The 27569-nt window shown below is 40.6% G+C and overlaps 2 protein-coding genes across 6 annotated transcripts in view; one reads left to right on the top strand and one right to left on the bottom strand.

Annotated features, from left to right (window-relative positions):
- plppr2b (phospholipid phosphatase related 2b) overlaps nt 1–735 on the bottom strand; it is a 44861-nt gene extending 44126 nt beyond the window's left edge. Inside the window, exon 1 of one of the 2 annotated variants that reach the window (XM_020597171.1) lies at nt 171–735. The gene's annotated coding sequence lies outside the window, so the exon portion shown is untranslated. The remainder of the gene's footprint in view (nt 1–170) is intronic. The other variant, XM_020597170.1, reaches the window with a different exon arrangement.
- A 5325-nt stretch (nt 736–6060) lies between these two features.
- palm3 (paralemmin 3) overlaps nt 6061–27569 on the top strand; it is a 36707-nt gene continuing 15198 nt past the window's right edge. The window contains exons 1-4 of one of the 4 annotated variants that reach the window (XM_020597051.1): nt 6087–6149; nt 6481–6580; nt 25246–25298; nt 26708–26788. In XM_020597051.1, the coding sequence (XP_020452707.1) occupies nt 25254–25298; nt 26708–26788 (126 nt within the window). In that variant the 5' untranslated portion in view covers nt 6087–6149; nt 6481–6580; nt 25246–25253. Of the gene's footprint in view, nt 6213–6233; nt 6386–6480; nt 6581–25245; nt 25299–26707; nt 26789–27569 lie in introns of those variants that run through there. The other 3 variants (XM_020597050.1, XM_020597052.1, XM_020597053.1) reach the window with 3 other exon arrangements.

Genomic DNA, 27569 nt, shown 5'->3' with positions numbered 1-27569 from the left:
TGCTGTACTACACCTCAGGTTTAAAAACAAGGGTCATGGTGATGCACAATCACACACACTCCTTCTCTCTCTCTCTTTCACACACACACACATCATGATCATCATCATCAAAACATTTCTAAACAGAACCAGAAAAAAAGAAGGGCAGAAACTGGCTTGAAAAACCTCACCTTAAATCTTTGTATGCCGCAAGTATAGCGCTGCTGCACAGTGACCACTGCTACCTTTGAGTCTCCGTCTCTTCGTTTCCAGGGGAATTTATTTGCTCCTGCAGTGAGCTCCCATTCTGTGGTTACATTGTGGACACAGCTCCGCTCCTTCTTGTCGCTTTTCAAAGCAAAAGCACCCCTCACTTCTGCCGCTCCGCCACCGAGAAGCCCTCGACACTGAGTACGAATAAAGAGAGATAGAGAGCTTGCCCGGTGCTAGGCACCCAGCCTCCAGCCAGTCTACTCTATATCTGTCTGTACTCTGCTGCTAGGTCGTTGAGCTAAATATAATGATCTTCAACAGCACTTCAAGGCTAATTAGTCAAGTGAAGGGATCCACAGGCTTGGTGAGGGAGGCTGCTCATCGCAGTTGCCTCTGGATACCAAAAGAGGAAGAAAGAAAGAGCGTGTGTATTCATCTGTGTATCTCTGTGCAAGAGAAATAAAGGAAGAGGCAAAAAGGAGGAGGAAAAAAAAAGTAGGAGAGGGAAATAAGAGAATGAGACAGTGGGTGTAGAGACTGGGAGCAGAAGAGAGCCAGCCTGAGAGAAGTGTGGAGAATGAGAGGGAGAGAGAGAGAGAGAAGGAGGGACTGTGTGTGTGTCACAGGCTGAGGCAACACAGTGGCTAAAATGGTAGACACGCTGCTCTTTAGTACCCCAGGAAACCACTTTGACACTGGCATATATGGGCTGTGTGAGGATGTGAGTATGCAGGTGTGTGTTTCTGTTTTATTGTGTGTGTGTGGGTGGGTGGGTTTGTGTAATTATGGGAAAAAGGAAAGTCACAACAGGAGAGAAAACTCTTGAGTAATCTAAATGTATGGTGTCAGTGTTTTGTCTTTGTGTGCTTGTTTATGAGCACTGTGTGTCCATACTCTGCACAGTGACAGTGTGAGCTCAAGTGAACAGGACCCACAACTTCAGATGGCTGAAAGTGGATAATAATTCATCTCTAAGCAGAAAAGTGGGACGCATGAGGAACACGGCCCTATGTGGGTCAGAGGCCCTCAGGTATACTTGTATAATACTGTGGGTTTGTTGAGCTTTAGCAAATGCTCTTCCACCATCAGTGCTAAAACAAACACAGAGTGGGTTTTTGGTGCATGTGTAGGTGACTGTGGTTCAGTGGGTAGCGCAGTCGTTTGCCAACCAGAGTGTTGGAGGTTCGACTCACGGTACCTGCAGTCCACATGTGGAAGTGTCCTTGGGCAAGACACTGAACCCCCAAGTTGCCCCCGATGGTTAGTGTTGCAGATGGCTGCCTCGGTTCTGGAAACATGTTCCCTGTGTGTAACATACTTGGCCAAATAAAGGTGATTATCCTTATAAGTTTATGTGTGTCCAGCAGACTGCTGGACTCTCATGCATTGCTGCACAGATCTGTATTTGGTGTGGACTTCAGCCCAGAGTTCGTTGCCTTTATTGTATCACTGTGTGTGAACCTTATTCGAATTTAAAGAAATAATTCCATGTTTTAACAAATACTTTTTGCTGTTGTTGTTAAAAATGTGATGAACTGATCGATACCACTCGTGCGCCATGTCAGAAAGCTACGGCCAGCAGATGTCTAGCTTAGCTTAGTACAAAAAGTGGAAACAGGTAAAGCGCTACTAGCCCAGCTCTGTCCAAAACATGGTGCTTTATAACTGATATTAGTCAAAGTTTATTTATATTGGACAAAACATTTAAATACATGCAAAATGCTCACAGAAAGATAAAACATTAAAATGCATATATAGATAATAATTAGAAAGCAACTCAGATTAAAGCTTTAAACATTGCTTAAAAGTAACAATTACATGACAGTACAAGTAGCAACATACATAAATAGATATCTAGTACTTTTAGTATAACAAAAAAAAAACGTAGAGACTCATAGGCAATAAGTAGGGCCTTATGTATGCAGCATGATTGTGTTGTTGTGGAGTACTTGGTATGATTTGCCTCAGTGGGAGGGAACCACTGTGCAGCAATGATGTTCCTGGCTGAAGTAAATATGGCGCACAGCCAAAGTTAGCTAAAGAAAGCACTACATGTCTCATTTTTACACCAAATAAACAGTTTGATTCCTAATAACGTATGGTTTATTAATCCATAGAACCGGGGGTTTCATTTACATGTTTTTCACATGTGCCACCCCTCTCTGAGTCTGTGTCCCAGCCTGGCCACCCCGTCCAAAGCTTTCTAGATCCGACCCTGGTCCAAATTAACTAACTCTGCCTAACAACACCTCTACATTGGACTGATTAATAGGTTACAGGATATCTTGTTTGTTTAATTCATACTCTATTTCTTGAAAGGGTGAAGGCAATTTTTTTTTTTACATTTGGACAGAACCATACTGTTTCCCCTGTTTTAGTTTATAACATAAGCTAACTCTCTGTTAAAGATAGCTTCATATTTATCGTACATACACGAGAGTGGTATCAATATTACTATAATATCTACTAACTCTTAGCAAGAAAACAAATTAACCAGGGTCGTAGCTTCCTTCGTTTTGATATCCAGTGTATTGTTAGAGCGTTCCACTATGAAAAATTTAATCTCATTATAATAAAGAGGACAAAGAAGGGGTCAGGAATCCCACCTGCCTGTAGTAATTAGAGTAATTAAAGTAAAAATGTTTCAGTCACAAGGTTAAGAAGCATCTCCCCACCCTGGTGCTTCACTCAAACAACTCACTCACACCTGGAGAGGGACCACAAACCATTCAAGCGCCTCTTATTTGAGAGAACGACGAATAAAATCACATGATGTCACTGATGTCATAGTTCCCATGGTAACTTGCTCCATTCATGCAGTGAAATGACAAATGAGGACATGTGCATACTCACTAATAAACACGCTTATATCTTTAAAGTGCACACACAATGTACATAGACGAAATAAGTGCCTCTTAAAAATGGCCTTGCTCACAAGCCATTGAATTCCCATAACTGAACAACAGCCCTCTGACAAGCTCTCACAAAAACACAACCAGTGTAAGTAGCCTGATTCAGTGTTGTCTGATGGAACAAAAAAAAATTCTGCATTGCAAGTGAAGAGAACATAAAAGAAAAAAGCTCAACCAGCAAAACTCTCAGATTAAAAGATCTGTTAATCATTGATCAGAAGCTCAGAACTTAGATAAGAAGGCAGCATCATATCAATCATGATAGTCAGTGTAGTTTCTTATACTTTTACTTATTATCCTCATCCCCACGACTGCTTAAATAAACCCTTCAAGTCCATAAAAGCCATCCCCTATGGGGTGGTTTCAGTGTGAAGGTATAAGGGTCAAAAGCATCATTTTTCACCAAAAAGGTTTTTTATGTAACAACACAACATAGAAACAAATGCAGTATATTTTAATCACAATATTGACTTGGACTTTTACATCTTTGCCAAGGACATTTACATTATCTGCCCCATCATTTTAACTCTAAATCTCCATGTGCGTAGTTTTCTGTAGCACCTCTTCCATAACTGTCTGGTTTTACTAAGTGATGTATGTGATGAAGTAACTCAGGTAGCATCATACATTAGAAGAATGTAAAGACTAAGAGGAGTTGTCAAAGTCAAGGGCGAAACTGGGAAGGAAAGACACTGATGGACTCTGTAAATAGAGCACACAGGGATGGTGGTGTATAGCCTATAAATGGATACACACAAGCACAGCTATACCCATGCACACACACACACAAGCAGTGCTGCTGTCTTCTCTTGGCTTTTTTTTACACCCTCCTTGCAGGCCAGTATCTGTGGGAATCACGTCTATATTGTACAATTCTGCATCTCACAATGCAGTAAGTTGTACTGTATGTGCACTGAGGTGGAATCTAACAATATGGAGGTTGGGCTTGTGAACTGGCAAATGGTGTACTTTCATGCAGGAGACCGGCAATTAATGCCTTAGAATCATCAATATGACTGGTATTTGTGAGGGAGATGAACCCACAGAGAATTATAATCTAACTCTGAGACAACCCCTCATGGAGCTTTGCAGCATTTCAGCTTGCTGTTTTTTAGTACTTTACTCTTGTAATTCATGCTCATCACTCTCATACCATCAAAGGCTGTTTGCAGCAAAAGGCTCTAAAAATTCACTCTACATTGCCCTGTCAGCAACAAATGCCAGACAAAGTTAGCGATGAGCTAATAGCTCCCAGGATACTGAATGTAAAAAATTAGGCAAATGTCATAATATTATAATGTTATGTTCACTGTCTTTTTTCTGCCCCCTAGTGGTCAAAATACTCAGCTACTGCAGGCTTAACCAGTTTTCTAGTTAAGATAACTAAAACCAAAGCACATATAAGATGCAATAACCTCAGTTTTCCCCTAAATGTAAGCATACCAACAAAAGTTTTTAAAAACATAGGTAGTGGATGTAAAACACATTGGCATTGAACATAATTTGGAGTTTAGAGATTCTATCAATATTGACATTGCTGTCTGTCAGTAGGGACGCAGGACTCTGTATGTACAAAACCTTACACATGCAACAAAAGCATTCACGTTGAGTGACACTTAGTCGACAAGCGTCTGCCCTGTTAATGGTTTCCACATATTTTTGCTCCCAAAGTTGCAGAAAAATACTGTATGTATACAACCTAACTACCTGACTGAGATGATGCCATTATTTGATATAACATCACAAAACACTCACATTAGAAACCACTGATCTCATTCCTTCTTAGTCTGATACACACGGAAACAAACCCAGAAACAAATGGTGCCCTTCTACAGTACGCTACACAAGGACATACAAGCACACACACACACACACACACACACACACACACACACACACAAGCAAACAATAAGACCGTGTGTTTTGAAGGTGCTGGTCCTTGTACACGTAAACGTGTATAAAAGCATGTGCACCCAGACAGACTGTTTTACCTCACTGTTAAAAGAAAGTGGTGTGACACAAGCCTGTGTGCTCCCTGTATCTGGCTGTTCAAATGAACACTCTCTCGTCTTGGGGAATAAGAAGTAGGCCGAATCAGTGGGTGTACTCATTTCATACATTATGACTGTGGATCACACTCAAGGACATTCTCACTTCAAATTGCTATGCGAGGGAATTTCAGACATAAAGAATTAATCAGAGTTTTTAGCAAAATTGGATTATAAAGAAGACAGAGCGCAGGTCAGCTAAACTGTAATTTATGTGGCTAAAATACTGATGTCTTTAAACACGTAGTTGCATGAGCACTTTGGCAGCTCATACCCCAGGTTTGGGCAAATTAAAAAGCAATTAATCATGAGAAAATGAGCTTGAAGTATATTGTGGTATAAATGAAATATGAGTAAGCTATAATGAAATATACATTAATATAGCTCGGGCTAGTTTTATTTCATGGAGCTATAGAGTGATTTAATAATGCCTTAATTTGGTGGTGTGTCCTTGCTGTCACTCACAAACAAATCTTTTTTACTCTTCCCACTCCAGGGTCAACATAATATGACATCAAGTAATATGGGAAATTTGAACAAAATGTGCTTATTTATTAAAATAGCATCGTGTTTCAATTGTGAAGTGACACAACTTTACAGTTTAAAGTATCAACATAGGCCTCCACACAAAGAAAACTGTCACAATACTCCTGAGATATAATCTGCTTGGTATTTTCCTATCATTCACATTTTCACCAACATGTGGCAAAATCTGGCTAAATACACAAACTTAAGTGATATTTATATCTGACATTCATCTAGTTGGATGTTTGTTTTACAGCTTGAGCTTGAAATGCCAAATGGAAAGCTTGTATTATTATTATTATTATTGTTATTATCTGCAACAATGGTTTCAATCAATCAACAAATGCATGATGGTCTTTTAAAGAAGCCAGCTGCTCTGCAGGAAAGCCATTGTTGCAGTCACTCAGAAAACAACAGCAAACATGAGGCTGCTGCAGATGTCTGGAGGGCTGGCCTCACGTTAAGGAGTCAGGTAACCGCCGGACAGGCCTGTGCTATTCCTCCCCACTGACGCGTGTAGACACGAGGGGAAGTGGTGAGAGCAGCTTTCCGGGTCGGTCTCATGTCGTTTTCACAGATGGCACAACGCTCTCTGTGAAACAAACTTTATATACGCGTTAAGGTTTGGTAAATGTTAACTGCGTGTCGTGCGGTCCTCGCGTAACGCGCTCGGTATTTTGGAGCAGGCTCAGCGCAGCGGCTACTCAGGTGTTCATCTACACGAGGACGTTTGTGTCGTACTTTTACTCCTTTTGCCATATAATTCATAGAGCTGGAGTAAGGATTTCTTTCTTTTTTCACAGTTTTCTCGTGCGTACAGCATCTCCACTTTTTCTGCTTGGTTTCGTTTCCCCCCTTTCCACTATCCTGAACTCAAAATATCAGCTGACCCCGTTTGAATAGGTACGTCTGTTTTTGGCTTATTTCTGCCATCATTTCCTGCATGAATTTGAACAAAGTTTGGTGTACGTGGTCGGTTGACACCTTTTGAAAGTGGGCCAAGTGGTGGGCAAGTGAGCCTGGGCAGACTTTGACAGCCCCAGCAGCTGCTGACTTGTCTGACCTCTGTTAAGCATTGCAAAGCAAAGAGTTAGATATTAAAAGTCTTTCAGATGATACCTGGCTGTTCATAGGTCATTTAATGTTTTCTGACACTGTTTTGACTTTTGGCTTGCACTTAGATGCAAACAGGTTTATCTGTGTACTGTGAGTTACCAGCTTGTCATAGTTATAGTAGTTTTTATTTTAAAATATATGCTGTAATGTGTGTAATGTAACTTGTTAAGCTCAAAGCAAGCTTTCTCTTTTCTGCAAGGGTTTTTCTGTCGCAACCGGGTTCTTTGAGTTGCGTCCAAAGGCATCAAGTCTGCAAGGCACTGACAGCAGTTTTGTGATGCATTGAGGCTTTTGATTCTTTTCAAGCTGCTGTTGCAGCTGCCTCTCGCAACCAATACACCCCCCCAACGCAAAACACACACACCATATAGTCATGATCTCAAGATCTGCGTATCAGATTAACCATGCATTTGTTTTCTATGTGACTCACCTACTTTGTGGTAAGAGAGACAGCTGTTTCATCACTTTTAACCACAGCTACAGCGTGCAGCATCTGTGCTGTAGCTCGATTTTTAAAGCAATAGTTTGCAATCCAAACAAACACTGCTTAGCATGCAGCTGAGCATACTGATTTACAAGCAGAGATCCCAGCAGGAGCTCCTGACATGGCTTCTCTTCTGTTAGGCTGAAAAACCGATGGGCCCCGGGGCCATAACCAGAGGGTGTTACTCACCTCTGGCTTAATTTACCTCACTGTCTTGATGGTTTGATAATATTCACATGAATGTTTGAGGTGTTTAACAGGAAGTTACACATCCAGGAGCCCAGATTCTGGATAACAAGAAGTAATTTCTCCATCTTTTCTGCTGGCCTGTTTATTGCTGTTCAGCTGAAAAGTTTTTGTCTTTGATGCGTATGAAATGCAGCATGGAGCGCAGGTCTGTGCTAGTCAGAGCAGTTTGGTTTTGATATGAATCTGCAGAAATCTACACAAATGTACAAAGAAAAAGAGAGAAGGGTACAGTGGGCGAGATAGCTGTTAAAGACAGATAAAAGTACAGGGGAAAATGTGGTCATCAGCAGCCCCAATCAGCGCAGAGTTTTATCTTTTCATATCGCATTGAAGATAGCAGGAGAGAGTCAGACTCTTGACAAGGCGGAGGGAGATTAAAACACAGAAAGATGAAGGGGAGGAGACAAAAGAGTAGCTCGGAGTGATGAAATCTCACCGCTTCTTAACTCGGCAAACGGGGTGATGGATGAATTTTTAGCAGCAGGGAAATTCCTCACTGCCACGTCGCCCCTAGCATATCTCTCCACAGTTGAAGTGATATTGGATTTTCACATATCTTTTCCTCTTACTGTAGCATTGTGGTCAGAACTCGTCTGACTGGTGCGTTTTCATGTTTCAAGCCGCCTATACGGATTGAACTATTCCCATTTAGAGAACTTGATTAATGATGCTCCCTACACCCAGTTTTACCTGGATCTCCCTCTCTTTATGTCATGTTGCCAGTGCTCTGACTGACTGTGCATGCTGCACAAACACACTGTGCTTCAGGCTGTTATTATTATGCTACAGAGAAGATTAGACTTGGACAGCAAAGCATGTACAGCGACAAATTACTCTGACACAGTGGTCATACATGCAGTTTTTTCTTATTCAAGTGAAGAAACAACGAAAGTGGTGAATACAAAAATAGTTAGTTCTCAAGGGAACAACGTTGGCACAAAATGCTGAGAAAGTTTCAGTTTGATATGTATACATACTGTATCTGGTGTGCACTGGGTTAACGCAACTAAAATTGGAAATGTTATGCAACTCAGTTATGCTTATTCCAACTATGACTTTGATCTGGTTAGGGTTATTAGCAGATCCTGTTTATACTTTGGTTTCTATGTTAAAGGGGTACTCCACACATTTTCATAGAATCTCATCCACATTTCCATAAAATCAGGAGTTGGAAGAGAGAAAACAAAAACTCGTAACACAACAGAGGCTAATGATTTACTAACATTTAGTCTAAAATGCTACAGCCTTCATTTTCTACCTGTGCTACATTTCCTAGCTCACCTGTCCTACACCAGCTTTCTTATCCATATACTGTATTTTATCTGTGTGTCTTTTATCAGCATGTGATAGTTGAGATGCCCGGTCATGTCCCAACATTCAAGTGTGAATTTCACAGATTTGTCCTTTTGCCTCCTCTTTTTCATGTCTTTGTGTCCTGTTTAGGTGGTTTTCAGGCGGTGTTTTTTATGAAGTCATCTTGTGTTCTGGCTGACAGCTGATGAGAGGAGGACAGGAAAACAATTACCGTCTTCAGTTTATGTCTTTTATACACTGTACACATGCCCTTCTTTTTGACACCAACAGCGATGTATTAATCAGGCAGACAAGATTAGACAGTTAGGTAATGTGTTATGGTTGTGAAGGTAATGGTCTGAGGAGATAACCGAGCTGTCTCTGACAGACTAATAGTTTTGCTTGTTAGCTTCCAAGAAACATTTTCCTCATGAATTTCTTGATGAAGTCTAGTCTAATATTGCAGTCACCTGTTTCTAAGTAGCTTTTGCATGTAATGAGTCAGTGTCAAAGGTTGTACGACACCTGATCATCATATTTATACAAATCACTTTTGATTGACACTAGTTTAGTCTGCCTTCTCTGATGAATCAGTTCCTCAATCAGTAGAAAAATAATTGACAACTATTTGGATAATTATCATTATTAATTTTTTTTCCAAACAAATAGATTTTTTGGGTTGATTTCAGGTTCCCAGTTGTGAGGTTGTGCTGCTTTTGTCTTGTGTGATTATGAACCGAGTATTAATGGATGACACACCCTGGGCTTTTGGAAACCGTGAAGGGCGTTGAGTACTCGAACAATTGAAAAAATAATCTGTAGATGAATTGAAAATGCAGTTAATCATTAGTTGCAGCTCTAATCCAGACAGGGTGATGGTGGTGTGTTACATCTCTGTGTGCAAATGAGACAAAGAAGACAACATGAATAATGCAACGTTGAGATGTCTTAGAATAAAACAAATACACATGGCTGTTGATAGTATCTGGGTAGTCGTGGAGCAGAGCACAGAGGCACCGAGAAGAAGCCCACTAGAGTACACTGTTGGCAAAAATGACCCAAGTGATGTTTTACAATCTGGCAGAGCATGAGTGCACATTAGAATATGGGTCAGGTGACATGTGTGCATGAAACTGACTGCAACAAACCCTTAATGAACATCAGAGCTTGGACTCTGTCTTTGTCATGGGTAGAGATGGAAGCATTGTCACATTTTAGAGATGCCAGTAAGGAGTGTGATGTTACACAAGCCGCAGCTCATGTGTGATGTTGTTGTCTAGTCATTTAAATGGTAAAAAATGCCAACACTCATAATTCACAGCTAATTTGGAAGAAACTCACCTGCTGATGAATGGTGCAAAATGCCAACGACAGATCTACATCCCACACCGAATGGATTTACCAAGCCTTGTTTGTGTGGTTTCGGTGGCTACGATTTTGTTCGGAGTCTTGGTGGAAATTCAAGCCACACATACAGTATAAACATGCTTCTTAATTATTAGAGGAGGCTTGGAATTTTTTTGGATTTTTTTAACAAACCCTTTTGCTGCCTGTGGGAATGCTTTCTCTCTGGCATTCAGTTAAACAAAACCCACTGCTGTGCACTGCAGCTCTATCATTACATCTGCCATTCTCTCCGGCCTGACTATCAAATGAATGCATTTGTCAATCACACATTAAGGGCAACACACAGGGAGGAGCAGTAGTCCTTATTTGGAAGATTTCCCATGTTAAGATGTTGTTTCCTCTGATGGTTTCCTACATATAATTGTGTCCTTGACATACTTGTTTTTAGAAATGTGCATTTTTTGTGTATTTGTCATGTCTAGTGTTATCTTTAGGTATGCCCTGAATATTGTCTACATTCTTACTTTGATTTCCATTGTTGTTCCAGTGCATGCAATAGTGTTTATTGTTAAAAAAAAAAAAAGGGGGGGGATACCTGTTAGCTGATTGCAAAGCAACCAACTAATTTTCATGGGTATTTGTTCTTTATTTAATCTAAATGCACGTACTCTAGCTGCACACCAGGGGCCAGGGCCATAATCGATGCCTACACACAAAAACCATGCATACGCCTTTTCCTATGCATAAACTGGAATATATAAATGCAGAATGTGCACACCTCACACATACTTCAGACCATGCGTACGAACAGTTTGAGTGGAAATGAAAAATAAGGCGAGACGGACCATTTTAAACAGCTTGCATTATTTTTATCTGTTTACATTTCAGTTCATAAAGTGTATTTTTGATGTTTTGATTCACTGTAAAGCTGTGTGGGCAAAATTGTGACGCGTATATCTGCTGTAGATGATGCAGGAGGTGCCGGTCCTGTTGCCCTCCTGCTCTCTTTGTGCGCGTGTGTGTGCTTTTCTGCCTCTTGCTTACAATCTGACCACTTCTTCAGTCATGGTCCTCTGCTCTGAACTGACAGTATTGACAGCCTCTATTATTTTTTTTTGCCGGTTGTCAGCTCTTCTTCTCTTCATCATCCCTGAAGTGAGACCGCCAAACAAATCATCTTTTCTTTTCTCCATTTTTCCAATCAGTCTGAATTTCACAGTCACTGAAATCGCGCTTCTATTTTTGTGTTGCTTACTTTGCCATGTCTAATAATGTGCGGTTCAGGCAGCGTTCTATGCAAATGATTGATTAAGGGTGTGTCTGGATAAAAGTGGGAGTGTAAAAATCCACGACGATTCAAATCTATAAAGCAGAACCAGGATATGACGTGGACTTTTTGCTAGTCCTATACCAGATACGCCTCATTCTGTATCTGTAATTAGCAAAATGGTCTGTGTCCATTTTCTCTTAAATGTGTCAATAATCTTGGAGTGTAGACTAAAACCTGAAGCACACATAACGTTGCCATAGAGAGAGGAGGCGTTCCTCTCTACCAATCTGTTGACCCTGGCTCAGCCGAGGTTTTGGAGTGAAATGCTGTTGACCTAGTTGTCATTGAAACCCATGGATATGGGTGTTAGGTCCTGGACACTATCCAAAGCCTTTAACCACGCCCATGCCACGAGGCAACATTATTACCCTTTTTTTTTGCCTTATTTCATCATCTTTAGCTGCTGTGGCTAACATACTCAAGCATGTTCACTGGCAAAGCTCACATGTGCAGATGTCTCTAAGGAAACAGCGACAGCTTACTTAGTTACTGCCATAATTCATTTGAGTGACAACAGAGGAAGCACTAATCATGGGCATTGTTCTAAAACAAAATATCAAATTAACTGAATTGAGTTGAAATACACCCTTAATTGCAGGATCAGTGTATTGTCTGTGATTTCTTTAACAATTTAGTTTGCCTACAGTGATAATGAGGCAAATTAAACATGTTACCTGAGCAGACATTTACAAGGTGACTACACAACCTTGCACAATAGATTTACACAGACTGTGGCTGCTGGGGAATGGGTTGTTATACCCTGAAGTTATTTAATAGTTAGAAATATGAGGGTTAATCATATCTGATGGGAGCTGATTTTAATGTGCATACAGATGCATTTGTAAGGCTCTACTGTGTTGTCCTGATTATGTTTAATTGATCTTTAAGCTGAAATGTGTCCTGTGTAATGGTGACTGTAGCTACGAGGCCTTGTGACACAGCCCTTTTACTCCATGATAGTACTGAAAATGAGCAGAAACTGGCTTACACCAGTCCTGCATTCCTCTCCGAAACTTTTCGACAGACACACAAGCAGACATTAATCCTGCATACACAGACAAATCACTGAAGCAAGCCAGTGCATGTCTTACATAAGCTTGTTCAAAGTGCGGAGACGACACTTAACCAACAGGAATGTGTGTCTGCATGTATGTACGTGGAGAGTCAGAAAACTCATTAGTAGCTAATCCTCAAATAGTTCTATCACAAAGAGGCTAAGTCATTTAAAAGTACCACAGTGAGTGGGTTTCCTTGTGGTTTATACAGTGTGAGCTGCAACTGTGTTCTAAGAAGCCAATCTCCATTAACATTATTGCCAAACAAGACATTTTTAAGTGATGGGTATTTAAGCCAGATCCAGTTGACACCCATTGTTTATTGTAATCCATTGTGCTGTGGGGACTCCAGCTATCAAACCCTGCTTTCCATTAACACAGCTGAACATCTTCCTATTGCACAGCGTGGTGAGCCATTAAACTGCGAAGCATCATGAATGAATAACCTGCGGCCAGCAGTTGAAATGGGATCCACACTGACAGCATGAGTCAGTCAGCAGCGGCAGCAGAGCCGTTTTGGATTAAAAATGGTTGCTTTGCTTTTATTTCAGTGAGATTTTTGAAGGTGCCCTCTCCCCTAAAGTTCTGCTGTTAGTCGAAAACTGCACTTGAACGTTCATATTTTTTCAGTGTGACTCTTACCCGTGGAAGATTATTTTCATTATGGATTGAATTATTTTAGCGATTAAGTGATGAAATGTTTAGTATATAAAAATACCCTACACATTTTCTCAGTAGCCCTATAGTGAAAGAACAAATCTGAAAGAAATTTATTTGTCTTTATTCAGGTTACAAAAAGTAAAAAGGAAACAAATTCCCACACTGGAGAAGTTAGAACCAGAAAACATTGCAAACCATTAAATGATGAGCAAAATTGCAACAGTTTGTTTTGTTTTTGTTTGTTTTGTTCAAATCATGTGTTCATGGAGCAATGTTCTTTTACTGCGGCGCTGTTAAGCATCCAGCGTTTTTAAACTTCACTCATTTTGCAAATTTTTAAAGTTCTTGTGTTGCACTGTACAGTTTGTAGTGTTGGACAGAGAGACGTATCAGCAGATATTCAGTAATTAATAAGTTGATTGTGAAATCCCTCACTTTATTCTTGTCTTTGGAGAAATGGCACCAGCAAGGTTGGACTGTAACTGTTACTTTGACTCTTGTGAGACCTGTGTGCATGTGTCTGCATGCGAGATACAAAATGGAGACTGGCGCGTATTGTTAAGATGTGTCAGTGTGAACTTGATGTGTGTCACTGAGCTGGGTTTCGCTGGAAATGCAGGCAGAATGCTTATGTTGTGTCACAGCCTCGAGTGTCTTGTCAGGACTTGTCAGAACAGGTGTCTTACTCTCTAATCCCCTTCTTCATCTCTCTTCCTGCAGCTCAAGCTGTCTGTCATTCCTCTCTCCAAGATTTTGCATTTACCTGATGTTTCTGTATTTTATCTATCTCTTGTTCGTTCTTTCCCTCTCCCCTTCTAGTTTCTCATTTCCAAAGCCTTCTCCCTGCTCCTCATGACTACTTAGCTGTGAGGCTGCTGACGCAGATCATGAGAGCTTAGTCTCGTGTCAGTCCAGGTTCTTGCACTGAGCTTTGTTTGAACAGGGATAAAGTTCATAGTATTGACTTTTTACTTCCTTTGTTGTTTATCTTTTCTCCCTCTCTCTCTCCACTTTCAGTATAATTTGATGCCATACTGCTGACTTAACTCATTTTGACCTCTTTAAAATTACTGCCACATTTACACTGTTTGAGACATCACATGTGACATTCAGTTGGTCATGTTGGCCCCTGTTCCCCATGAAGCCCTAGCTATCCTGTAATCTTAGTTCATCTGCAAAGTGACACACACACACACTCACACACACACACACACACACACACACACACACACACTGTGCATCCACCTCAGGGTTAAAAACCACTGTTTCCCCTCATATCAGTAAGGCTAACACGTGCCTTGGCTCTCTATGCACAACATTTGAAGAGATAAAGCTGTAGATAGTTTATGAATGCAAAAACAGGGAAACAACAAAGATTAAGCAAATGTGTCTTACAATATAAGGGTAACAGTTGATAACTCGTTGTCTGCTGCTCCAAAGTGCTAGGTCATAACACTGTGTGTATATATACACCAAAAAAATATTGATGTCGACATAATCAATTACGTTGACTAAACGCGGCAGCCCTAGTGGGAGTACATAGAACCAGTCGATTCAACCTATATTGAGCATGCAAGAGGAATGCTGATCACAAAGTTGTTGTAATTTAACTGACACTTCTAAAATGGAATCATTCCAGAAAATGCATAGTTTAGACTAATGCAAAAAATATGATTCCTTCACAGCTGTTGTATTAAATAGATAATCCTGCATGTTAATTATACCAAGTGAGCCAAAATGATTCATCCAATCTGCATAGTGCGTTTTCTCCAGCTTCACCATGCATATGTATGTTCCAGATGACAGTGTTGATCTCTGCAGCCCTGCTACTGATTTGATGAGCGGATGACAAGATTCTTACAGAGGCTTCGCCGTTCTGTCACTTTTGATCTGCTGCTCAGCTCACTGACTGTGGAGCTGATTTTTCTCAAATCTTTCCAGACTTAATATTTTAAAAGTGTGCGGCAGATGGTGATTTTGACACGGCCAGTGATCAGAAGCTTGGCCATACTGGAAATCAGTCAGAGGGCAATATCAAGCAGGATCTGCTCATATGCACAGTTTAGCTATATGTTAACAATCTGTGTGTTTGGCCAAGGAGATGATGTCTGGCTAAATGGTTTTCTTACAGCACAGAATTTGTCAGTAGGTACTGTAAGTCAAACCTTGTAAAGGTAATTACTTTTCACACCAAACCTCTTTGTTTTGGTTCAGACAAAAAATGTCAATCAGTCCAGTTGATCAGACTTCAGAAGGGTTTGTAGGATGTGATTTACTGTAACACAATTTTCAAATACTAAACTACTGTTAAATCCATTTTCAGATGCAGCTGTCAATCAGATATGTCTTCCTGATCAATCACAAAATGAAATGGAGTTAAAAAAAACAAGAGGTGTTTTGACTTTGACTATGCCTCTGTGCCAGTGATAGCTGCTGCCAGAGGCATAATGTTTTCAGGTTGTCTGTGTGATATGATGCTATGTCAGGAAAACTAAACTACAAGTGTGTGTGTGTGTGTGTGTGTGTGTGTGTGTGTGTGTTCCTTTACCTCACTAGGATACTGTAGGCATAGCAAGTCAGTGACTAAGACCAGCCTAACTCCTGAATGTGGACTCCATTGTGTGTGTGTGTGTGTGTGTGTACCTTTCTATGTTTGTGTGGACAGATATTAGTTCAAAACCATCGTTGTGAGGTCGTTTTGAGATTTTGGCCTGTCTTCAACACCTGCACCTTTACAACTTACTGTAGTTGTAGGGTTCATGTAGGTTTAGGTAGGGCTGGGCAATATGGCAAATTACTTTATCACAGTAATTTTTCATACCAGTCAATATCAATAATTATCACGATATAATTCAAGTTGTTCTTTGTTTGCTTGACTGTGGTGAACATGATGCATCAGTAACTATAATACAATATACATTAATGTGAAATGGGCCATTCTGCATAGTGGCTACTTTTACTTTAGGTACTTTAAGTATATTTTGATTGAATACTTTAGGTAAAGGTGCACCTTTACCTAAGTAACATTTTGAATGCAGGATTTTTACACTGTGATATTGATACTTGAGCAAAGAATCTCAGTACTTCTTCCACCACTGTTCAGTGATGATGATAAAATGTGAAATTGCTATTTTCTGCTTAAATTTATTTAGACAAATCAAAAACGAGATGACTTTTAGGACAAAATGACCTGGCATGTCTGGATTCCCACTCTTTTTAGGGATTTATTAAAAATATATATTTTAAATTTTACTAGCATTATTATTGTTGGGCAATATGAAATGGTACATTGAATTTAAAAGCTCAAACCCTTCTGAAATGCACTGAGGAGATGTAGGTGTGAGAATGTTGCTGCTGCGTACTAAGCCCTGTCCTCAGTCAGACTGACAGAACTGAAACTGGATGCACATTCAGCACTTAATTACACCACACATACAGTATATAAAAGCCTAAGTGTGTGGTACCTGCCAGAACACCACCGATCTCTGTCAATCCTTTATATGGCTTTATAATGGAGAGACAAAATTAGAGCCAAGGAATTTGCTCCTCTGAGATGCGATTGTTTCATCATAGTCTCCTCTTTCAAAATGATTCAGAGAAATTGTCAGTGCATTAAACTTGCTTTGGTCTAGCCACTGAAATACCTGTTGGAAGTTTTCGTTTGATATTTCCCTTGAGCGATGCCTTTGATGCTTCCAAGCGTATGTTCTCTGTTGTGATCATTTGCACGAGCAACTGCTGTATACATATCAGCAAGGCTAATGCGCTGATAAATATGTGACTGGTAGACTGACATCTTTGATGCTTTGAAGTTCACACATTTGAGTATCTGTTACTTCAGAGGTTATAGGCAGCAGTAGGACTGTCATGCCTCTGAAGTTCAGCAGTGATAAATCGCTTGGAGTAAGTCTGTGTTGTTGATTTTTGGTAATCCCCAGCATGCTCCAAGGTGTACTCCACTATGACCTAAGAGGCAAGCATGGATCACGCATTAAGCTTCTATTCTTTACTGATGTGGACACATATACACAGCAGTGTATATTACACTGCATTATCCAGGGCTGTCAGTCAGAGAAACATGGCTGTGTGTTGTTCAGCCGCACCATCCGAGCTACACAAATTCCACCCATACTGTACCACCAGCCTACACACGTAGAGTACACATGCACACATGCCGTCCCACTGTGGATCTGATTTCTTTCTTCCTAAATAAGCATGATGTCCTATTTTTGCTGCAGAGTCAGTAGAGCAGCTGAAAATCAATAACTAATGAAAAACCACTTTACAACATTTGACTCTGGCCATCTCTCAAGCTAGAGCACGGCTGCCCCTTTGATTGCCCCCTCTCTGACAGAAGTTCTGTCTAGGCATTTGTTCTACAGTTAGTTGTCTGTCTGTTTAAGTCAGGCTCTTCCTGAGCGATGGTCAGTGATGACAACAGAGGATGCCCAAGTTCAGAGATCAGGGTCGTTGCGATTGCATGTTCTGCCTGTAATTGTCTGCAGGACAGTGATGTTTGTACTTTTCCTGTTCCCAAATACACAAGTGGAAGGATGTTTTCAACTTACAGTGGCCATGGAATAATCTCTCTGTCTTTCTCCATTTTGCAGGCCTGAAAATATGAGCATGTTCAGATTGTAATTTTAAAAACTTTAGGGCCCTATCTTGCAACAAACGGATGGCGTGTGGAGTGGGTAGCACGTCAATGTTTCCTGATTTCCTACCTGTTTACTGTATTTGTTGTACCCTGGGATGTGCTGCACTGGACCTGCAAAACTTAAAAGATAAAAAGATGACACTGTATTCATTGGGTGTACATCAATCTATATGTATTTATATTAAATACCATTTTGATGAGCGATCTTGTGCCTTCCCCTCACACACAAGCAGATTCGTTTCCTCAGTGGAAAGTCTTACTGACGTCCGACCTAGCAAGTCCGTCCGTATTCTAGCAATCCGCCAAGCGTTCAAACTTACACCTCTATTAAAAGAGAATGTGAGGTTATACACACATTGGATAATTGCATGTTACGCCCAAAACACACCCCTGCTTTAATGAGGAGATCAAGTACAGTCCTTTAACTACTTGCACAGGTGCTTGAACCATTTTTCCTCGTTGTGAAAACACCACTTGCGCCAGTACATCTTAGTCAGACGCCATGGATCCTCAAAACACGGCCCTTAGTCCCAGTATACAGTAGAATAGCATATTAAACACCTTCCACTTTTCTACTGTTATCTGATCCAGAAATACTCTTCACTTCTGCCGTTTTCACACTGCAGTCTTGCATTCTAGTGGTGCACTCCACTCCTATCTGTAGAAAGATAGCATTATTGAATAAGAAGAGCATAATGGGATACGCAGAAGCAGCAGCATTGTGAAAGAGCTTCAAGCAGATGAACTATACTTCAAAGCAAAGATTTAAAAAAAGATGACTCCAGCATAATGAGCCCACCTAATACAAGCATTAGAAGTTAATAAAACTATTAGTGTTTGTACCTAATTGTGTGTACAGAATGTACTGCTGTCGGTGCTTCCCACTCCCTCTCTCTTCTCTCATTACTGTGATCACCCCCTCCAAAATAAAGCAGGAAGTTCAAAGTGCAGAGAAGCTCGGAGGCCAGCGCTCTAACAGCACCATGACTGCCAAAAACAAAATGTCACTGGGTGGCTTTTTAATGACTCCCCCTCCCCCACCCTCTCTCTATAGACCTACAGCTATTTAAGCAACTTGGTATATATCATCTGTTTAGTGGCCAGTTTTCACAGACTCAGCAGTTTTAGAAGGTTCTTGTTCTTTGCCTTCCAAATGATGAGGTTCATGTGATTTTTTTTTTTTATCAAATTGATGTTACATAACAATTTGTCATGTGTCCTTGATTGTTAACCATTATATTTACAGTATAAAGACTAATCTGTTAAAGTTAATTCTCCATCAGAGAGTCTTTGTCAATAATTTAGAAATGCCTGGACTGAAAGGTGACCTCTGCTGTGGTCATGTTAGTCTCATGACAGTCTGCATGCTGCACTGCAGCTGGTGTCCTGACAGTCTGCATGCTGCACTGCAGCTGGTGTCCATCCCTGTGGAGTTGATGTCGGCAGCCATGTATCTGGTGTTCTCTCATGTCCAGGCTGGAGCATAGAATTATACTTCAATAAGTTCCTGGTTCCATAGTGGGAGATTTTGTGGAAACGTGCTTCAAATTCATGAAACCAGTGTTTTGCATAGACCACTAATATCATCTTTTGGAGCTATCAGCGCTGACATTATACTCTGTGAGCCAGCTAATACAGAGCTCTAATACAGAGCAACAGGAGGCACTGCATTGGTGGCATGAAAGTGCGACTTACCAGCTAACACTAATTGTGCTGATTGCCTCTCCCACAGTCAGACACCTTAGTCCTCAGAAAATGAATTGTTAATGCTTTCACTTCAGTGATATTTTCTCAGGTTGAAAGTAATGGGGGCTTTTTTTTTTTTTCTTTTAACATGCAGTGTGATTTGAGTTTATCTACACACCAAAACAGTTTGTGGAGAAGATCTGCTGCCTTGTAGGAAAAGTAACACTGATTTGATTAAGATTCCATTTTTAATCTGATATACTCTTAATTGTGTGCTGTCCTTGAAAGTCACAAGCAGCACGCAGTGATACTTTATATATTTTTTTTATTCCAGACACCCAACTGTTCTTCCATCTGTTCCCACAGAGCTAATGTCACTACGCCAGCACTCAACATAAAGACTCTATGGCACCCCCACTAGGCAGCTATACATTGTAATATAAGCATGCACACACACACACACACACACACACTGAAAGCAAATATATATTCATTTACACTGGGGCAGGTGGAATGTTTGCAAAGAAACTATGCTGAAAGGCAGCTGTACTTCCTGTACACACACTATTAAGCTCTCATAAGCTGCATTCAAACTACTATACATGCTGAAGTGACTCAAGTCAGATTTTTATTTATTTTTTTACTGCAAGTGACTCAGATCTGAACTTTTTACATACTGTATGTGTGAAAAAACCAAATCAGATTTTTTTTTTTTCCCCAAACCTGATCTGGGCCGCTTCCATATGTGGTCCTACATTAAATTCATATCATATATTTGACCATGCAGCATATGATCATGCTGCAACATAGGATTGCTTTTAGTTCATCCATCTATAATTTTATTTTGTTAATCAGCTCAGAGCTGAGACAATTAGTTGATTGACAGGAAATTACTCTGCAGCTATTGATAATTGACTGTTCATAAACAGTAATTTTTTGTGAATAAATGCCAAAGATTGCTTAGATTTGCTTCTTATTTGTGAGAAATAGTTGGGGGCTGGGGGGCACATGTTATGTCTGCCCAACAGTCCAAAATCCAAAGATGATGTAAACTGAATAAAATAGTAAAATGTTGTAATTATGAGCTGAAACAGGCATTTTTAATCTATAGAGGACTAAAACAATGATTATTGTTGACCTTGACTTTCTGAGGATAGGAGGGCAGAATACTTCTAACTGTAAAAGCAGGTAAAGCTGAATGACGGCTGAATTCCATTTAGCTGCCTCAATTCCAGCATCGGGGATGGTTAATGGTGGCTCACCATCACACTGTCATGGCTTAATGAGACTCCTGAACACAATGGAACACAGCCATTGTTAATCAGTAACACCCGTGTTTTTACTACTGTGACAGGTCAAAATGTTTGCTGTGAACAAAGGCAAAATGAATGCTAAATCAATGTGTGTGAATAAGTGGGAGGGAGACTGGGAGATATACACTGCACACACGTGTGTGTGTGTGTGTGTCGGGGGTCATACCACTGAGGTCAGAAGCCTATGATTTGCTCCATGCCAATGTGTTGGTGCAGAGTGCAAATAAATGCCTTGAAAAGAACTGTTTGTCACTGAGTTGGCTTGTAAGAGACATTACAGGCATGAACCAGTGCCTGTAATTAAACACTGCAGCAGCCAAGCTGGGTTCTTCGCCATGTGCCATATTGGTGTTTTACTACTGCTGACTGGTTCTGACATGTTTTGGATATACTGCAGTGTATCAGGGTCCAGTGAACAAGTGCAGTTTTTGTTTGGTCCCACGACACATTTGTGGCTTGCTGTGCTTTCTTAATACCACAAAAGGAGTGTGGGAGTTGTGTGAAATCTTGCAGTTAAGGTGTAAGAATGATGGTTAAAGATTTAGCATTAATAAAACTCTTAATTGGTTTTATAGTGTGCAAATGACCCAGTAAAATCGACTTAAAGGAAATCTTTAATGGTTTATAGTGATATTGTCATCTTAATTGTCCATACTGGTTTCTGTTTATTGCTATTTTGGATACTCTGTTCAATGTCTGTCTGGAGTATCCTCCTTTTTCTTGCTAAATTCCTTTTTGGCAGGGGTGGGGTGTGGGGGCAGGGTGTTTATCTAAATCAAGGGTTAAACAATAGAGGATGTCACAGGCAAAGCTGTGATTTGTGATTCTGCCTACATAAATAGAAGAGACTTAACGTGACTGGCCAGTTTAATTCTAAAATGCTCTATGGATGAGGTTTTACAACATTTTATCGACTCTGAAAGCAGTTCTGAATTCACTTATCAAACACGCATCCTTTTAAATATGATTAAGTAGTTTGTTAGTTTAAAGAAATAAGAGAAGTACTTTCATTTCAATCAACAGATTGAATATATTAATAGGAAGGACTAGACCTTACTCTGTAAAGTGTCCTGAGACGACTTTTGTTGTGATTTGGCGCTATACAATTAAAATTGAATTGAATCAACACAGCAATAACATAAAATTTAACTCCTTTGTGTAACAAAAATATAATTAAGAATCTAGCTTTTCCTGAACACATTGACAGTACAGTACAATTATCAAATTGCATATATTTTTACACTTATTTTTCCTTCTTGTGAAATACTGGGTACCTTCAGCTCTTTGGGTCACTGTTAGTCCTTTAAATGAAGCAAACCAGGAATGCAGACAGATTGATCAGTGTCAGAGTAGATTAAATTTACAATTTCCCTCTCCCTCCAGTACATGAACACTCTTCAGTCTGTCCTATACAAGTCGCAGGCTGTCCCATTTTGTGGACATCTGAATCCTAGCTGCTACATTTCCTGTCACCTTGTTCCCCTCTCTCTCTCTCTCTCTGCCGCTGTTCTTTCCAGCCACCTTGACTTTCTCTGTCTCTTAACTTTTTGACTTTGTCAGCCTTCTCTCCTCTACCCTCCTGTATCATATCTAATTATCGAAGTCAGCGTGTGTCTACAGGGAGCTACTCAATACCTCCTCATCAAAGCTTCTGTTTGTGTTTGCTTGTTTATCTCTGGCTGCTATTCTAGGCGCTCTCCTGGAGTCAAGACACAAGCCTCCAATCCCTACGGAGGCTTATACTGTAAGCTGTCACGGCACCTCCAGTCAGTCAAAACACTGCCAAAATGAGATTTTGTCTCTTTCTAACTATGCTGCATTCTTTCTTGTCTTTTTATATACAATGTGTATATGTATTCTCATACGTCTTTTTCCTGATCCTTCAACTATGACTTGCCACTTCAGTTCTTGAGAGTGCCCGAATAATGAAAGACATACCAGAAGTTCTTTCCCATCAAAAATGCCCTTGTTTTGTTTCTTCTTCTATACAAAGTACACCTTTGTTTTCATATTGTTTTATGTAGCGCCTTTGCCACAGTGAACCCACCACACAGCCCACTCTTGTAGGGCACTGAAGGAATTTTTCAGGTGTTGGTACTGAGCCAACACCCACTAAGGTCCTGAAAGATCTACACTGTTGGAGGAGCAGCAATGGCTTCAGCTCTACTGAGTTGCCTTCTGGAGTACAAAGTGATTCAGGCTGCATATTTCTGTCCGAACCCAACCCATGCCTGAGAGTGCGGCATCTGAACCCAAGCCAGACCCCATAAGCTTATCGTATATAATGTCTGAACCCAGCCCGAGCCCGACACAGTAGTGTTTGTACACTGTTTAACAGTGCATACATACACATGTGTAAGCACACATTTTGCACTTTAAAACTCTGTGATGGCGATTAACAACACTGGCATTTGTTAAAGATTTACTGTAGAGCCCCATAAAACTCGGAGCTCCCTCAATGATCTTGGTTGCTGTGATAGCTAAATAACTCCTGTGGGACAGAATTATTACATTGCCTCATGGGACTGACTGTGACTGGAAGATTTATTGAACCTACCCAGTACAGAATTACACATGGGACAAAAAAAGTGTTCCTTCTCTGCTCAGAAGATGATGTTAAAAGCTAAACTTTTAAAGGGTACTCCTCTAGAAGCAGAGTTATGGCTGGGGGGAGCCGCTAATGACTGAGTTGCTGTGGGCTGGTTGCTGTGTATGACTCTGTCTATGTTCCCTGTTGTACTTCTGAGTTTTGTGGAGCTCAAATATTTTCCCATTTAGTGTCAGCTGCAGGGAAAAACAAATAACACATATGCTAATTTCCTTGTAGATGCCTGAGGCTGTGTCATAACAGAAACAAAAGGCTTGATGGGAGTCTGAAGGAAATATTTTTTTGTGAGGAAGATTATGGGTCATGGCGGCCCTGCAGTCAAAGGCATGTACTGGCGTAATACTTGTCTAGCAGTCTGCAATCCTATCTCTGGTCTTGTGTTGATTGATTGATTATCTTCTTCACTGTTAGATAATGAATTGTACACTTTCAAAGACAAGACCACACAGCACAAAAAATGGACATCTCAAAAGAATAAAATGCTAGAAAACCTTAGAAATCTGCTGTCTAATCATATAGTTACTTTAGATGACATAGCTCTTGCCTCCAGTACTACTGTGAGGAACCTTGGAGTCATCTTTGATCAGAATATGTCCTTTAAATCACACATAAACCAAGTCTCTAGATCTGCCTTCTTTCACCTGCCCAATATTGCAAAAATCAGGAGCATCCTGTCTCAAAGTGATGCTGAAAAACTGGTCCATGCATTTGTTACTTCCAGGCTGGACTACTGTAACTCTTTACTATCAGGATGTCCCAATAATTCCCTAAAAAGCCTCCAGCTAATCCAAAATGCTGCAGCCAGAGTACTGACAGGAACTAGCAAGAGAGATCATATCTCTCCCATATTAGCTTCTCTCCACTGGCTCCCTGTAAAATTCAGAATAGAATTTAAAATCCTTCTCCTAACATACAAAGCCCTTAATAACAAGGCTCCATTGTATCATAAAGACCTCGTAGAGCCTTATCATCCAAACAGAGCACTTTGCTCTCAGAGTGCAGGTTTACTTGTGGTTCCTAGAGTCCACAGAAGCAGAATGGGAGGCAGAGCCTTTAGCTATCAAGCTCCTCTCCTATGGAACCAACTCCCAGTCTCAGTTCAGGAGGCGGACACCCTCTCTACCTTTAAGATTAGACTTAAGACGTTCCTTTTTGATAAAGCTTATAGTTAGGGCTGGATCAGGTGACCCGGAGCCTTCCCTTAGTTATGCTGCTATAGGCCTAGGCTGCTGGGGGGCCCCATGATGCTCTGAGTTTCTCTCCCCTCCCAGCAGTCACCGGCCACATCGACCTGATCAGTGTTTGATTGTTGTGTCTTGTTGCTTTTCTTCTTTTGTCTCTCCTCTATCCACTCACCCCAACCGGTCGAGGCAGAAGGCCGCCCACCAAGAGCCGGGGTCTGTCGGAGGTTTCTTCCGTTAAAGGGAGTTTTTCCTCCCCACTGTCGCCAAGTGCTTGCTCAAGGGGGATTTGTTGGGTTTTCCCTATGTAATAATATTGATAACAGTAAGGTCTAGACCTTACTTTGTAAAGTGTCCTGAGATGACTTTTGTTGTGATTTGGCGCTATACAAATAAAATTTGATTTGATTTGATTTGATTTGATTTAGAAAGTTTTAAAAGCTCTTCAGATGATTCATCTGAAATAATAGCCTGGGCTCATTCTCTGAAAGCAGTGAACACACTAAATTCTGGAAATAAATGAATCCATTTGACTTGTCCCATATTGTTTAAATTCTGATCTCTAACCTTTAAACGTCTTCTGTCACAGGTGTCAGGATGGATGAGACGGAGAAGTACAAACAGCGACTAGAGGCCATTGCTGTGAGTCAACTAGAACACACACACAAACGTACATTTACTTATATATGGATGCATCAAGCGGCTGATTTACAGTATATGTTGCCCTCTGAGGCACCACTGCCATCACTGCGGTGGCATGTTTACACTGCTAGTACAAGCAGAGATGTTTGTGTTGTTCAAGGTCAACAGCTGCCCTCTCTGTCAGATGTAGATGGCATGCATGTGAATGTGGAGGTTGTTCAATCTCCAAGCACTAGTATGTAATTTATACTGACACAGGTTTTAGTTAGAGTACAATTAACCAGGTGCTTTGGTGCAGACTGTGGACAGAAGCGACAGCGGTCCTGGTTCTTTAAAAGTTCTGGTTACCCTTTGTGGAAAGCCACTCAAAATATGTATTATAGGCAGGTTTATTAGTAAAGTACCACCATCATTATGGCAATTTGTCTGCTTCCACCTACTACCTGATTTTTGTGTTTAGAGAAAGAGGTGGTAAAGAGACTAAGCTGTTCTTCGACCTGTTTGTAACTCCTAAATAATTTATGATGTGTGCAATATGGTGAGCCAGGGTGTCCCTGATCCCATGAAAACCAGCGCTCTTAAGATACACGAGTAGTTTCCAATAGTTCCAAACAGCCAACTCATATCTATTGTTGTCTGTAGGGCGCAGCCGGATTTATCAGCAAATTACTACTTTTAATGAATTGGCCTTGCAGACCAATTCTGTGTTATGTTGTTGTTGTTGTAGTCTAGATACCTAGCTCAGCTAATTTAGCTAGTTAGCTGGGTACCTAAATAATAAAATGACCCAATATTGGAGAGGCACAGTTAAAAGGTTGTAAAATATGCTTTGACAGATGTTGCTAACATAAAATGTCACAAGTATAATTATTGCTATTGATTTCAACTTCTTACTTTAGAAGATAGGCCAACAGCCAGGTCAGTGCAACTCTATGGCGCCTGCTCCTGATGTTTGGAACTATTCAGTGTTCCCATGATTTGCCATTACTGTTTTTTTTTTTTTAAAAAAGGTCCTAGAATCAGTGGAGATGTTGTCACTCTCCTCCTTAATCCACTCTGATGAAAACCACCAGGTTGTCAATGGGACTGCTGCTCTGAACATCATGGGATACAGTTTACCTGATGTCTGTGGTGTCCTTGTGACAGATGGTTTGACTACATGCCGTTTTATTCTTCCAGTGATGTTTTATTCACTGCTGTCTTGTTCCTCCTCATTGTTTCTGTTCATTAATGTGCATCATCTTGCATATGTGTGTGGCTGTGCTCGGTTTATCAGTCCATCTATCTCTTTATTTGAATAAAATTGTTCTCCTTTTGCCCTCACTTCCTCTTTACCAAACTGTCAATATGTCCATAGTCATTCCATTTCTTTGCTATTTCTGTCCTTGCCTCATGCTTTGCTCCTTCAGGAGAAGCGTCGGCTGCAGGAGGAGCAGGACAGAGCCAAGAGAGAGATGGAGGATGAGAAGCTCAGACTACAGCAGCTCAAGGTCTGACACACAGACTTAGAACCTGTTTCATTCATTCACACAAACATGCAGCCTCAATTTCGCTCAGCTAAAATCCTCTGCATACTCATTCCAGCTGTAACCCTTGTGTGGGAGACACTGAAGGCCAGAATACTCTAAGTCCGTTGGCTGATTAATGACAGAGACACTCATGAATAACCGGGACACTCAGATTGCAGGAATAAGCAACTGTATTAATACGCATCAACAACAACACTTACAATAATGACAAAAATGAATAAAGCCGGCATATAATTTTTTAAAAGGAAATAGTCCCTTCATGGGTGCACCCTGAATAAAATAACCAAATAAAATAGTCCAGCTCCCGTCCCTTGGAGCAATAACCATATAGTCCTACCGCATACACAATGAGGCAGGTGACGATTGCAGGGAGATTCCAATCCCGGTACTCAATTGGTGGCTCGCCACTCCCCATCAAGGAGAGACTCCAGTTCACGAGTAGGTCCGTTCACCATCCAGGATCCAGGGCAAAGAAAGGAATGACCAAAAGGGGGAAAAAACCCCCAGCCTGTATAACAAAACAGGTGATTTGTAATATAAGTATACAAAGTTATTCACACTCTTTTTTTAAAGTGTTTCTAGCTGTTCCCCCTTAACTAACTGTACAGTTTTTTATCTACCAACTCAAGGTGTAACACAACTTCCCTTATTAACCCATGGGTTTAGATTAATAGTTGCATTAAAATGTTCTATCCCGTCATAAAGGAAAGTTGACTACATTCACTTAGTGTCAAACAAAATA

Source organism: Monopterus albus, unplaced genomic scaffold, assembly GCF_001952655.1.
Source record: "Monopterus albus unplaced genomic scaffold, M_albus_1.0 scaffold32.1, whole genome shotgun sequence".
Taxonomy (NCBI): domain Eukaryota; kingdom Metazoa; phylum Chordata; class Actinopteri; order Synbranchiformes; family Synbranchidae; genus Monopterus; species Monopterus albus.
The sequence above is the reverse complement of the archived record's forward strand: the minus strand, read 5'-3'. Positions and strand labels throughout refer to the sequence as shown.